The following is a 15,458-nucleotide window of genomic DNA, read 5'->3' on the forward strand; positions in this document are numbered from 1 at the left end:
TTTTTGCTTTCCGAGATAATGTTCTCGACTTCCACACATTCTTCAAGGCCCCCAGAATTTTCGCCCCCTCCCCCACCCTATGATCCACTTCCGCTTCCATGGTTCCATCCGCTGCCAGATCCACTCCCAGATATCTAAAACACTTCACTTCCTCCAGTTTTTCTCCATTCAAACTCACCTCCCAATTGACTTGACCCTCAACACTACTGTACCTAATAACCTTGCTCTTATTCACATTTACTCTTAACTTTCTTCTTTCACACACTTTACCAAACTCAGTCACCAGCTTCTGCAGTTTCTCACATGAATCAGCCACCAGCGCTGTATCATCAGCGAACAACAACTGACTCACTTCCCAAGCTCTCTCATCCCCAACAGACTTCATACTTGCCCCTCTTTCCAAAACTCTTGCATTTACCTCCCTAACAACCCCATCCATAAACAAATTAAACAACCATGGAGACATCACACACCCCTGCCGCAAACCTACATTCATTGAGAACCAATCACTTTCCTTTCTTCATACACGTACACATGCCTTACATCCTCGATAAAAACTTTTCACTGCTTCTAACAACTTGCCTCCCACACCATATATTCTTAATACCTTCCACAGAGCATCTCCATCAACTCTATCATATGCCTTCTCCAGATCCATAAATGCTACATACAAATCCATTTGCTTTTCTAAGTATTTCTCACATACATTCTTCAAAGCAAACACCTGATCCACACATCCTCTACCACTTCTGAAACCACACTGCTCTTCCCCAATCTGATGCTCTGTACATGCCTTCGCCCTCTCAATCAATACCCTCCCATATAATTTACCAGGAATACTCAACAAACTTATACCTCTGTAATTTGAGCACTCACTCTTATCCCCTTTGCCTTTGTACAATGGAACTATGCACGCATTCCGCCAATCCTCAGGCACCTCACCATGAGTCATACATACATTAAATAACCTTACCAACCAGTCAATAATACAGTCACCCCCTTTTTTAATAAATTCCACTGCAATACCATCCAAACCTGCTGCCTTGCCGGCTTTCATCTTCCGCAAAGCTTTCGCTACCTCTTCTCTGTTTACCAAATCATTTTCCCTAACCCTCTCACTTTGCACACCACCTCGACCAAAACACCCTATATCTGCCACTCTATCATCAAACACATTCAACAAACCTTCAAAATACTCACTCCATCTCCTTCTCACATCACCACTACTTGTTATCACCTCCCCATTTGCGCCCTTCACTGAAGTTCCCATTTGCTCCCTTGTCTTACGCACTTTATTTACCTCCTTCCAGAACATCTTTTTATTCTCCCTAAAATTTAATGATACTCTCTGACCCCAACTCTCATTTGCCCTCTTTTTCACCTCTTGCACCTTTCTCTTGACCTCCTGTCTCTTTCTTTTATACATCTCCCACTCAATTTCATTTTTTCCCTGCAAAAATCGTCCAAATGCCTCTCTCTTCTCTTTCACTAATACTCTTACTTCTTCATCCCACCACTCACTACCCTTTCTAATCAACCCACCTCCCACTCTTCTCATGCCACAAGCATCTTTTGCGCAATCCATCACTGATTCCCTAAATACATCCCATTCCTCCGCCACTCCCCTTACTTCCATTGTTCTCACCTTTTTCCATTCTGTACTCAGTCTCTCCTGGTAATTCCTCACACAGGTCTCCTTCCCAAGCTCACTTACTCTCACCACCCTCTTCACCCCAACATTCACTCTTCTTTTCTGAAAACCCATACAAATCTTCACCTTAGCCTCCACAAGATAATGATCAGACATCCCTCCAGTTGCACCTCTCAGCACATTAACATCCAAAAGTCTCTCTTTCGGACGCCTGTCAATTAACACGTAATCCAATAACGCTCTCTGGCCATCTCTCCTACTTACATAAGTATACTTATGTATATCTCGCTTTTTAAACCAGGTATTCCCAATCATCAGTCCTTTTTCAGCACATAAATCTACAAGCTCTTCACCATTTCCATTTACAACACTGAACACCCCATGTATACCAATTATTCCCTCAACTGCCACATTACTCACCTTTGCATTCAAATCACCCATCACTATAACCCGGTCTCGTGCATCAAAACCACTAACACACTCATTCAGCTGCTCCCAAAACACTTGCCTCTCATGATCTTTCTTCTCATGCCCGGGTGCATATGCACCAATAATCACCCACCTCTCTCCATCAACTTTCAGTTTTACCCATATTAATCGAGAATTTACTTTCTTACATTCTATCACATACTCCCACAACTCCTGTTTCAGGAGTATTGCTACTCCTTCCCTTGCTCTTGTCCTCTCACTAACCCCTGACTTTACTCCCCAGACATTCCCAAACCACTCTTCCCCTTTACCCTTGAGCTTCGTTTCACTCAGAGCCAAAACATCCAGGTTCCTTTCCTCAAACATACTACCTATCTCTCCTTTTTTCACATCTTGGTTACATCCACACACATTTAGGCACCCCACTCTGAGCCTTCGAGGAGGATGAGCACTCCCCGCGTGACTCCTTCTTCTGTTTCCCATTTTAGAAAGTTAATACAAGGAGGGGAGGATTTCTGGCCCCCCGCTCCCGTCCCCTCTAGTCGCTTTCTACGACACGCGAGGAATACGTGGGAAGTATTCTTTCACCCCTATCCCCAGGGATAATATACATATATATATACATATACACATACACACAAGAAAATAGTGAAATTGGAGAAAAATGTAGCTTAGACATTGAAGCTTATTGATACAGTGGTTAAATTGATGAGAACTGCTATTGACGTTTGTGTAAATAAATTATACATTTCCTTTTTCCATAGCCAGAGGTTGAACCATTATGTGACATTCATTTTTTCATTCATTTCAAGCTAACAGTTTCAGTTTTCTAAATTGTTTCTTACATTTTTCATATGTATATATATGTATGTGTGTGTGTGTGTGTGTGTGTGTGTGTGTGTGTGTGTGTATATGTGCGTATGTATGTGTGTATGTATATATATATATATATATATATATATATATATATATATATATATATATATATATATATATATATATATATATACACACACACACACACAGGGTGTTAAAAAACGATAGGTACAAAATTTGACAGTAGACAGGGACACCCAAAGCAAACACTTTTTTAAGAATACCAAAAATTGCAAAACTAATTAGTTTTCGAGATACCGAGCTTTAAAGTTTTCACTTTGGTATGTCTGAACTGTAAACTTTAAATGTAATATTAGCTTACAATCTGGCAACACTCGGTTGATTACGGTGTGGCAACACTCGGTGTTTACGAATTAGTTCACCGTTGCACGTCGTGGTGGTGACAACATGGCACATTTGTCTAATCAAGAAATCATTGCAGAAGATCCAAGATTGTTGTCTCGTTTCCAGCAGTCCTTTCAGAGGAGGTGTCAGGTCTGCATTGAAGCAGAAGGCAGACACTTCGAACAGCTATTGTAGATTGTGATCGATAATACATCTGTTTACACAATATTTGTTTCACTTTTCACTAATATGCTTGTGAAAAGGTGTCAAGTTAAAACTTTAAAGCTCAGTATCTCGAAAACTAACTAGTTTTGCAATTTTTGGTATTCTTGAAAAAGTGTTTGCTTTGGGTGTCCCTGTCTACTGTCAAATTTTATACCTATTGTTTTTTTACACCCTGTATATATATATATATATATATATATATATATATATATATATATATATATATATATATATATAATGTATTTTATTTATTCATTTTGCTTTGTCGCTGTCTCCCGCGTTAGCTAGGTAGCGCAAGGAAACAGACGAAAGAATGGCCCAACCCACCCACATACATATGTATATATATAAACATCCACACACGCAAATATACATACTTATACATCTCAACGTATACATTATATATATATATATATATATATATATATATATATATATATATATATATATATATATATATATCGCCACCCCGCCACACATGAAAATAACCACCACCTCCCCCCAAATGTGCGCGAGTTAGCGCTAGGAAAAGACAACAAAGGCCACTTTCGTTCACATTCAATCTCTAGCTGTCATGTAATAATGCACCACACCACAGCTCCCTTTCCACATCCAGGCCCCACAGAACTTTCCATGGTTCATCCCAGACGCTTCACATGCCCTGGCTCAATCCATTGACAGCACGTCGACCCCGGTATACCACATCGTTCTAATTCACTCTATTCCTTGCACGCCTTTCACCCTCCTGCATGTTCAGGCCCCGATCACTCAAAATCTTTTTCACTCCATCTTTCCACCTCCAATTTGGTCTCCTACTTCTCCTCGTTCCCTCCACCTCTGACACATATATCCTCTTGGTCAATCTTTCCCAACTCATTCTCTCCATGTGACCAAACCATTTCAATACACCCTCTTCTGCTCTCTCAACCACACTCTTTTTATTACCACACATCTCTCTTACCCTTACGTTACTTACTCGATCAAACCACTTCACACCATATATTGTCCTCAAACATCTCATTTCCAGCACATCCATCCTCCTGCGCACAACTCTATCCATAGCCCACGCCTCGCAACCATACAACTTTGTTGGAACCACTATTCCTTCAAACATACCCATTTTTGCTTTCCAAGATAATGTTCTCGACTTCCACACATTCTTCAACGCTCCTAGAACTTTCGCCCCCTCCCCCACCCTATGATTCACTTCCGCTTCCATGGTTCCATCCGCTGCCAAATCCACTCCCAGATATCTAAAACACTTCACTTCCTCCAGTTTTTCTCAATTCAAACTTATCTCCCAATTAACTTGTCCCTCAACCCTACTGTACCTAATAACCTTGCTCTTATTCACATTTACTCTCAGCTTTCTTCTTTCACACACTTTACCAAACTCAGTCACCAGCTTCTGCAGTTTCTCACACGAATCAGCCACCAGCGCTGTATCATCAGCGAACAACAACTGACTCACTTCCCAAGCTCTCTCATCCACAACGGACTGCATACTTGCCCCTCTTTCCAAAACTCTTGCATTCACCTCCCGAACAACCCCATCCATAAACAAATTAAACAACCTTGGAGACATCACACACCCCTGCCGCAAACCTATATTCACTGAGAACCAATCACTTTCCTCTTTTCCTACACGTACACATGCCTTACATCTTCGATAAAAACTTTTCACTGTTTTTAACAACTTGCCTCCCACACCATATATTCTTAATACCTCCCACAGAGCATCTCTATCAACTCTATCATATGCCTTCTCAAGATCCATAAATGCTACATACAAATCCATTTGTTTTTTAAGTATTTCTCACAAACATTCTTCAAAGCAAACACCTGATCCACACATCCTCTACCACTTCTGAAACCACACTCCTCTTCCCCAGTCTGATGCTCTGCTCTGTACATGCCTTCACCCTCTCAATCAATACCCTCCCATATAATTTCCTAGGAATACTCAAGAAACTTATACCTCTGTAATTCGAGCACTCACTCTTATCCCCTTTGCCTTTGTACAATGGCACTATGCAAGCATTCCGCCAATCCTCAGGCACCTCACCATGAGATTTTTTTTTTTTTTTTTTTGCTTTGTCGCTGTCTCCCGCGTTTGCGAGGTAGCGCAAGGAAACAGACGAAAGAAATGGCCCAACCCACCCCCATACACATGTATATACATACGTCCACACACGCAAAATATACATACCTACACAGCTTTCCATGGTTTACCCCAGACGCTTCACATGCCCTGAATCAATCCACTGACAGCACGTCAACCCCGGTATACCACATCGCTCCAATTCACTCTATTCCTTGCCCTCCTTTCACCCTCCTGCATGTTCAGGCCCCGCTCACACAAAATCTTTTTCACTCCATCTTTCCACCTCCAATTTGGTCTCCCTCTTCTCCTCGTTCCCTCCACCTCCGACACATACATCCTCTTGGTCAATCTTTCCTCACTCATTCTCTCCATGTGCCCAAACCATTTCAAAACACCCTCTTCTGCTCTCTCAACCACGCTCTTTTTATTTCCACACATCTCTCTTACCCTTACGTTACTTACTCGATCAAACCACCTCACACCACACATTGTCCTCAAACATCTCATTTCCAGCACATCCATCCTCCTGCGCACAACTCTATCCATAGCCCACGCCTCGCAACCATACAACATTGCTGGAACCACTATTCCTTCAAACATACCCATTTTTGCTTTCCGAGATAATGTTCTCGACTTCCACACATTCTTCAAGGCTCCCAGAATTTTCGCCCCCTCCCCTACCCTATGATCCACTTCCGCTTCCATGGTTCCATCCGCTGCCAGATCCACTCCCAGATATCTAAAACACTTCACTTCCTCCAGTTTTTCTCCATTCAAACTCACCTCCCAATTGACTTGACCCTCAACCTTTGAAGAATGTACCTAATAACCTTGCTCTTATTCACATTTACTCTTAACTTTCTTCTTTCACACACTTTACCAAACTCAGTCACCAGCTTCTGCAGTTTCTCACATGAATCAGCCACCAGCGCTGTATCATCAGCGAACAACAACTGACTCACTTCCCAAGCTCTCTCATTCCCAACAGACTTCATACTTGCCCCTCTTTCCAAAACTCTTGCATTCACCTCCCTAACAACCCCAAAGGTATAAGTTTGTTGAGTATTCCTGGTAAATTATATGGGAGGGTATTGATTGAGAGGGTGAAGGCATGTACAGAGCATCAGATTGGGGAAGAGCAGTGTGGTTTCAGAAGTGGTAGAGGATGTGTGGATCAGGTGTTTGCTTTGAAGAATGTATGTGAGAAATACTTAGAAAAGCAAATGGATTTGTATGTAGCATTTATGGATCTGGAGAAGGCATATGATAGAGTTGATAGAGATGCTCTGTGGAAGGTATTAAGAATATATGGTGTGGGAGGCAAGTTGTTAGAAGCAGTGAAAAGTTTTTATCGAGGATGTAAGGCATGTGTACGTGTAGGAAGAGAGAAAGTGATTGGTTCTCAGTGAATGTAGGTTTGCGGCAGGGGTGTGTGATGTCTCCATGGTTGTTTACCATGAGACATACATACATTAAATAACCTTACCAACCAGTCAACAATACACTCACCCCCTTTTTTTAATAAATTCCACTGCAATACCATCCAAACTCGCTGTCTTGCCGGCTTTCATCTTCCGCAAAGCTTTTACTACCTTTTCTCTGTTTACCAAATCATTTTCCCTAACCCTCTCACTTTGCACACCACCTCGACCAAAACACCCTATATCTGCCACTCTATCATCAAACACATTCAACAAACCTTCAAAATACTCACTCCATCTCCTTCTCACATCACCACTACTTGATATCACCTCCCCATTAGCCCCCTTCACTGAAGTTCCCATTTGTTCCCTTGTCTTACGCACTTTATTTACCTCCTTCCAACACATCTTTTTATTCTCCCTAAAATTTACTAATACTCTCTCACCCCAACTCTCATTTGCCCTATTTTCACCTCTTGCACCTTTCTCTTGAGCTCCTGCCTCTTTCTTTTATATATCTCCCACTCATTTGCATTATTTCCCTGCAAAAATTGTCCAAATGCCTCTGTCTTCTCTTTCACTAATAATCTTATTCTTCATCCCACCACTCACCACCCTTTCTAATCTGCCCACCTCCCACGCTTCTCATGCCACAAGCATCTTTTTCGCAAGCCATCACTGCTTCCCTAACTACTTCCCATTCCTCCCCCACTCCCCTTACCTCCTTTGTTCTCACCTTTTTCCATTCTGTACTCAGTCTCTCTTGATACTTCGTCACACAAGTCTCCTTCCCAAGCTTACTTACTCTCACCACTCTTTTCACCTTAACATTCTCTCTTCTTTTCTGAAAACCTCTACAAATCTTCACCTTCGCCTCCACAAGATAATTATCAGACATCCCTCCATTTGCACCTCTCAGCACATTAACACCCAAAAGTCTCTCTTTCGCGCACCTATCAATTAACACATAATTCAATAACGCTCTCTGGCCATCTCTCCTACTCACATACGTATACTTATATATATATATATATATATATATATATATATATATATATATATATATATATATATATATATATATATATTTGCGTGTGTGGACGTATGTATATACATGTGTATGGGGGGGGGGGGGCCATTTCTTTCGTCTGTTTCCTTGCGCTACCTCGCAAACGCGGGAGACAGCGACAAAGTATAAAAAAAAAAAAAAATATATATATATATATATTCCTATGAGTCCACGGGGAAAATGAAACACGAAAAGTTCCCAGGTGCACTTTCGTGTAATAATCACATCATCAGGGGAGACACAAGAGAGGAATATAACAGTCAGTTGATATACATCGAAGAGACGAAGCTAGGACGCCATTTGGTAAACATGTGATTGTGATTATTACACGAAAGTGCACTTGGGAACTTTTCGTGTTTCATTTTTCCCGAGGACTCATAGGAATATCTTGATCACGCGCAAAATTGTGATCCTTCCAATATATATATATATATATATATATATATATATATATATATATATATATATATATATATATATATATATATATATATATATATATACATATATTTTTTTTTTTATTTATTTATTATACTTTGTCGCTGTCTCCCGCGTTTGCGAGGTAGCGCAAGGAAACAGACGAAAAAAATGGCCCAACCCCCCCCATACACATGTATATACATACGTCCACACACGCAAATATACATACCTACACAGCTTTCCATAGCTTACCCCAGACGCTTCACATGCCTTGATTCAATCCACTGACAGCACGTCAACCCTGGTATACCACATCGCTCCAATTCACTCTATTCCTTGCCCTCCTTTCACCCTCCTGCATGTTCAGGCCCCGATCACACAAAATCTTTTTCACTCCATCTTTCCACCTCCAATTTGGTCTCCCTCTTCTCCTTGTTCCCTCCACCTCCGACACATATATCCTCTTGGTCAATCTTTCCTCACTCATCCTCTCCATGTGCCCAAACCACTTCAAAACACCCTCTTCTGCTCTCTCAACCACGCTCTTTTTATTTCCACACATCTCTCTTACCCTTACGTTACTTACTCGATCAAACCACCTCACACCACACATTGTCCTCAAACATCTCATTTCCAGCACATCCATCCTCCTGCGCACAACTCTATCCATAGCCCACGCCTCGCAACCATAAAACATTGTTGGAACCACTATTCCTTCAAACATACCCATTTTTGCTTTCCGAGATAATGTTCTCGACTTCCACACATTCTTCAAGGCCCCCAGAATTTTCGCCCCCTCCCCCACCCTATGATCCACTTCCGCTTCCATGGTTCCATCCGCTGCCAGATCCACTCCCAGATATCTAAAACACTTCACTTCCTCCAGTTTTTCTCCATTCAAACTCACCTCCCAATTGACTTGACCCTCAACCCTACTGTACCTAATAACCTTGCTCTTATTCACATTTACTCTTAACTTTCTTCTTCCACACACTTTACCAAACTCAGTCACCAGCTTCTGCAGTTTCTCACATGAATCAGCCACCAGCGCTGTATCATCAGCGAACAACAACTGACTCACTTCCCAAGCTCTCTCATCCCCAACAGACTTCATAATTGCCCCTCTTTCCAAAACTCTTGCATTTACCTCCCTAACAACCCCATCCATAAACAAATTAAACAACCATGGAGACATCACACACCCCTGCCGCAAACCTACATTCACTGAGAACCAATCACTTTCCTCTCTTCCTACACGTACACATGCCATACATCCTCGATAAAAACTTTTCACTGCTTCTAACAACTTTCCTCCCACACCATATATTCTTAATACCTTCCACAGAGCATCTCTATCAACTCTATCATAAGCCTTCTCCAGATCCATAAATGCTACATACAAATCCATTTGCTTTTCTAAGTATTTCTCACATACATTCTTCAAAGCAAACACCTGATCCACACATCCTCTACCACTTCTGAAACCACACTGCTCTTCCCCAATCTGATGCTCTGTACATGCCTTCACCCTCTCAATCAATACCCTCCCATATAATTTACCAGGAATACTCAACAAACTTATACCTCTGTAATTTGAGCACTCACTCTTATCCCCTTTGCCTTTGTACAATGGCACTATGCACGCATTCCGCCAATCCTCAGGCACCTCACCATGAGTCATACATACATTAAATAACCTTACCAACCAGTCAACAATACAGTCACCCCCTTTCTTAATAAATTCCACTGCAATACCATCCAAACCTGCTGCCTTGCCGGCTTTCATCTTCCGCAAAGCTTTCACTACCTCTTCTCTGTTTATCAAATCATATATATATATATATCTTTTTAAACCAGGTATTCCCAATCACCAGTCCTGTTTCAGCACATAAATCTACAAGCTCTTCACCATTTCCATTTACTACACTGAACACCTCATGTACACCAATTATTCCCTCAACTGCCACCTTACTTAGCTTTGCATTCAAATCACCCATCACTATAACCCGGTCTCGTACATCAAAACTAGTAACACACTCACTCAGCTGCTCCCAAAACACTTGCCTCTCATGATCTTTCTGCTCATGCACAGGTGCATATGCACCAATAATCACCCATGTCTCTCCATCAACTTTCAATTTTACGCATATCAATCTAGAGTTTACTTTCTTACACTCTATCACATACTCCCACAACTCCTGTTTCAGAAGTACTGCTACTCCTTCCCTTGCTCTTCTCTCACTAACCCCTGACTTCACTCCCAAGAGATTCCCAAACCACTCTTCCCCTTTACCCTTGAGCTTTGTTTCACTCAGAGCCAAAACATCCAGGTTCCTTTCCTCAACCATACTACCTATCTCTCCTTTTTTCTCATCTTGGTTACATCTACACACATTTAGACACCCCAATCTGAACCTTCTAAGAGGATGAGCACTCCCCGCGTGACTCCTTCTTTTTCCCCTTTTAGAAAGTCAAGATACAATATATATATATATATATATATATATATATATATATATATATATATATATATATATATATATATATATATATATATATTTTTGCTTTGTCGCTGTCTCCCGCGTTTGCGAGGTGGCGCAAGGAAACAGACGAAAGAAATGGCCCAACCCACCCCCATACACATGTATATACATACGTCCACACACGCAAATATGCTTACCTACACAGCTTTCCATGGTTTACCCCAGACGCTTCACATGCCCTGATTCAATCCACTGAGCACGTCAACCCCGGTATACCACATCGATCCAGTTCACTCTATTCCTTGCCCTCCTTTCACCCTCCTGCATGTTCAGGCCCCGATCACACAAAATCTTTTTCACTCCATCTTTCCACCTCCAATTTGGTCTCCCACTTCTCGTTCCCTCCACCTCCGACACATATATCCTCTTGGTCAATCTTTCCTCACTCATTCTCTCCATGTGCCCAAACCATTTCAAAACACCCTCTTCTGCTCTCTCAACCACGCTCTTTTTATTTCCACACATCTCTCTTACCCTTACGTTACTTACTCGATCAAACCACTTCACACCACACATTGTACTCAAACATGTCATTTCCAGCACATCCATCCTCCTGCGCACAACTCTATCCATAGCCCACGCCTCGCAACCATACAACATTGTTGGAACCACTATTCCTTCAAACATACCCATTTTTGCTTTCCGAGATAATGTTCTCGACTTCCAAACATTCTTCAAGGCTCCCAGAATTTTCGCCCCCTCCCCCACCCTATGATCCACTTCCGCTTCTATGGTTCCATCCGCTGCCAGATCCACTCCCAGATATCTAAAACACTTTACTTCCTCCAGTTTTTCTCCATTCAAACTCACCTCCCAATTGAATTGACCCTCAACCCTACTGTACCTAATAACCTTGCTCTTATTCACATTTACTCTTAACTTCCTTCTTTCACACACTTTACCAAACTCAGTCACCAGCTTCTGCAGTAGTTTCTCACATGAATCAGCCACCAGCGCTGTATCATCAGCGAACAACAACTGACTCACTTCCCAAGCTCTCTCATCCCCAACAGACTTCATACTTGCCCCTCTTTCCAAAACTCTTGCATTCACCTCCCTAACAACCCCATCCATAAGCAAATTAAACAACCATGGAGACATCACACCCCCCCGCCGCAAACCTACATTCACTGAGAACCAATCACTTTTCTCTCTTCCTACACGTACACATGCCTTACATCCTCGATAAAAACTATTCACTGCTTCTAACAACTTGCCTCCCACACCATATATTCTTAATACCTTGCACAGAGCATCTCTATCAACTCTATCATATGCCTTCTCCAGATCCATAAATGATATATGTATATATATATATATATATATATATATATATATATATATATATATATATATATATATATATATATAATAATTTTTATACATATTCGTCATTTCCCACGTTAGCGGGGTAGCACTAGCGAGTGTAAACCCCACATCTGACCATCGTGTTTTGGGTAACTTCTGCTACGTCCTTCAGTGTCGGTTTACCGAATTTCATTCATTAAATATATGATTTTCCCGTCCTCTTGTTGTGTACTCTCGTGTATGTTCACGACATTCCTGTATTATTGTATTACGTTCACGAAATATTCCTTTGTAATCTTAGTCTATTAATTTTTTGGATACAGCCCTACAGTCTTACATATAATGCTTTTGTTATTATCGTTTGTATGTGGACTGTCAGTCCTCGTTTTCTTTACTGTGTTTCCCTGACACCTTCCGTTTTCCTCGAGTGTCGCCCTGGAACAGTTACCTTCCCACCGCAGATATTCAGTGGCTCTAATATTCTCTCTCTCTCTCTCTCTCTCTCTCTCTCTCCCCCCCCCCTCTCTCTCTCTCTCCCTCTCTCTCTCTCTCTCTCTCTCTCTCTCTCTCTCTCTCTCTCTCTCTCTCTCTCTCTCTCCCTCCCTCTCTCTCCCTGGGTTGGTAGTAACCGTGGAGTGTGGTCGGGTCGCTGGCTGGCCAGCCGTCGTGAGAGTCGGTCAGGTCGGCCGGCCAACTAGCTAACCAGGCTAGTGTGTGTGTGTGTGTGTGTGTGTGTGTGTGTGTGTGTGATCATCCTAACGTAACGACCGTCGTATCTCCCACACAGGACCCGACACGTCGTACCGGAAGCCCCCGCGGGATCGTGGCTGCTGCAGCATCAACTTCCTGAAGTACGTGCTCTTCATCTTCAACTTCATATTCCTGGTAAGCTGGGCCGTGGTGGTGCTCCGTCGTCAGGTTAGTGTGACCCCCATCACTTGTACCTCACGTCACGTCACGTCACGTGAGGAGTCGTATATATATATATATATATATATATATATATATATATATATATATATATATATATATATATATATATTTTTTTTTTTTTCATACTATTCGCCATTTCCCGCGATAGCGAGGTAGCGTTAAGAACAGAGGACTGGGCCTTTGAGGGAATATCCTCACCTGGCCCCCTTCTCTGTTCCTTCTTTTGGAAATTAAAAAAAAAAAAAAAAAAAAAAACGAGAGGGAAGGATTTCCAGCCCCCCGCTCCCTCCCCTTTTAGTCGCCTTCTACGACACGCAGGGAATACGTGGGAAGTATTCTTTCTCCCCTATCCCCAGGGATATATATATATATTTTTTTTTTTTTTTTTTTATACTTTGTCGCTGTCTCCCGCGTTTGCGAGGTAGCGCAAGGAAACAGACGAAAGAAATGGCCCAACCCCCCCCATACACATGTATATACATACGTCCACACACGCAAATATACATACCTACACAGCTTTCCATGGTTTACCCCAGACGCTTCACATGCCTTGATTCAATCCACTGACAGCACGTCAACCCCGGTATACCACATCGCTCCAATTCACTCTATTCCTTGCCCTCCTTTCACCCTCCTGCATGTTCAGGCCCCGATCACACAAAATCTTTTTCACTCCATCTTTCCACCTCCAATTTGGTCTCCCTCTTCTCCTCGTTCCCTCCACCTCCGACACATACATCCTCTTGGTCAATCTTTCCTCACTCATTCTCTCCATGTGCCCAAACCACTTCAAAACACCCTCTTCTGCTCTCTCAACCACGCTCTTTTTATTTCCACACATCTCTCTTACCCTTACGTTACTCACTCGATCAAACCACCTCACACCACACATTGTCCTCAAACATCTCATTTCCAGCACATCCATCCTCCTGCGCACAACTCTATCCATAGCCCACGCCTCGCAACCATACAACATTGTTGGAACCACTAGTCCTTCAAACATACCCATTTTTGCTTTCCGAGATAATGTTCTCGACTTCCACACATTCTTCAAGGCCCCCAGAATTTTCGCCCCCTCCCCCACCCTATGATCCACTTCCGCTTCCATGGTTCCATCTGCTGCCAGATCCACTCCCAGATATCTAAAACACTTCACTTCCTCCAGTTTTTCTCCATTCAAACTCACCTCCCAATTGACTTGACCCTCAACCCTACTGTACCTAATAACCTTGCTCTTATTCACATTTACTCTTAACTTTCTTCTTCCACACACTTTACCAAACTCAGTCACCAGCTTCTGCAGTTTCTCACATGAATCAGCCACCAGCGCTGTATCATCAGCGAACAACAACTGACTCACTTCCCAAGCTCTCTCATCCCCAACAGACTTCATACTTGCCCCTCTTTCCAAAACTCTTGCATTTACCTCCCTAACAACCCCATCCATAAACAAATTAAACAACCATGGAGACATCACACACATATATATATGTTGGGGTGAAAAGAGTGGTAAGAGTAAGTGAGCTTGGGAAGGAGACTTGTGTGAGGAAGTACCAGGAGAGACTGATACAGGATGGAAAAAGGTGAGAACAAAGGACGTAAGGGGAGTGGGGGAGGAATGGGATGTATTTAGGGAAGCAGTGATGGCTTGCGCCAAAGATGCTTGTGGCATGAGAAGCGTGGGAGGTGGGTTGATTAGAAAGGGTAGTGAGTGGTGGGATGAAGAAGTAAGATTATTAGTGAAAGAGAAGAGAGAGGCATTTGGACGATTTTTGCAGTGAAATAATGCAAATGACTGGGAGATGTATAAAAGAAAGAGACAGGAGGTCAAGAAAAAGGTGCAATATGTGAAAATAGGGCAAATGAGAGTTGGGGTGAGAGAGCATCAGTAAATTTTAGGGAGAATAAAAAGATGTTTTGGAAGGAGGTAAATAAAGTGCGTAAGACAAGGGAACAAATGGGAACTTCAGTGAAGGGGGCTAATGGGGAGGTGATAACAAGTAGTGGTGATGAGAGGAGATGAAGTGAGTATTTTGAAGGTTTGTTGAATGTGTTTGATGACAGAGTGGCAGATATAGGGTGTTTTGGTCGAGGTAGTGTGCAAAGTGAGAGGGTTAGGGAAAATGATTTGGTA

General features: G+C 42.2%; 1 protein-coding gene across 1 annotated transcript in view; it reads left to right on the forward strand.

Moving 5' to 3' along the window:
* Positions 1-15,458, forward strand: part of LOC139758520 (CD151 antigen-like) — a 190,010-nt gene that overhangs the window by 104,240 nt on the left and 70,312 nt on the right. The window contains exon 2 of the mRNA XM_071680039.1: positions 13,179-13,276. Within this exon, the coding sequence (XP_071536140.1) occupies positions 13,179-13,276 (98 nt within the window). The remainder of the gene's footprint in view (positions 1-13,178; positions 13,277-15,458) is intronic.

This window comes from Panulirus ornatus, chromosome 30 (assembly GCF_036320965.1).
Source record: "Panulirus ornatus isolate Po-2019 chromosome 30, ASM3632096v1, whole genome shotgun sequence".
NCBI lineage: Eukaryota > Metazoa > Arthropoda > Malacostraca > Decapoda > Palinuridae > Panulirus > Panulirus ornatus.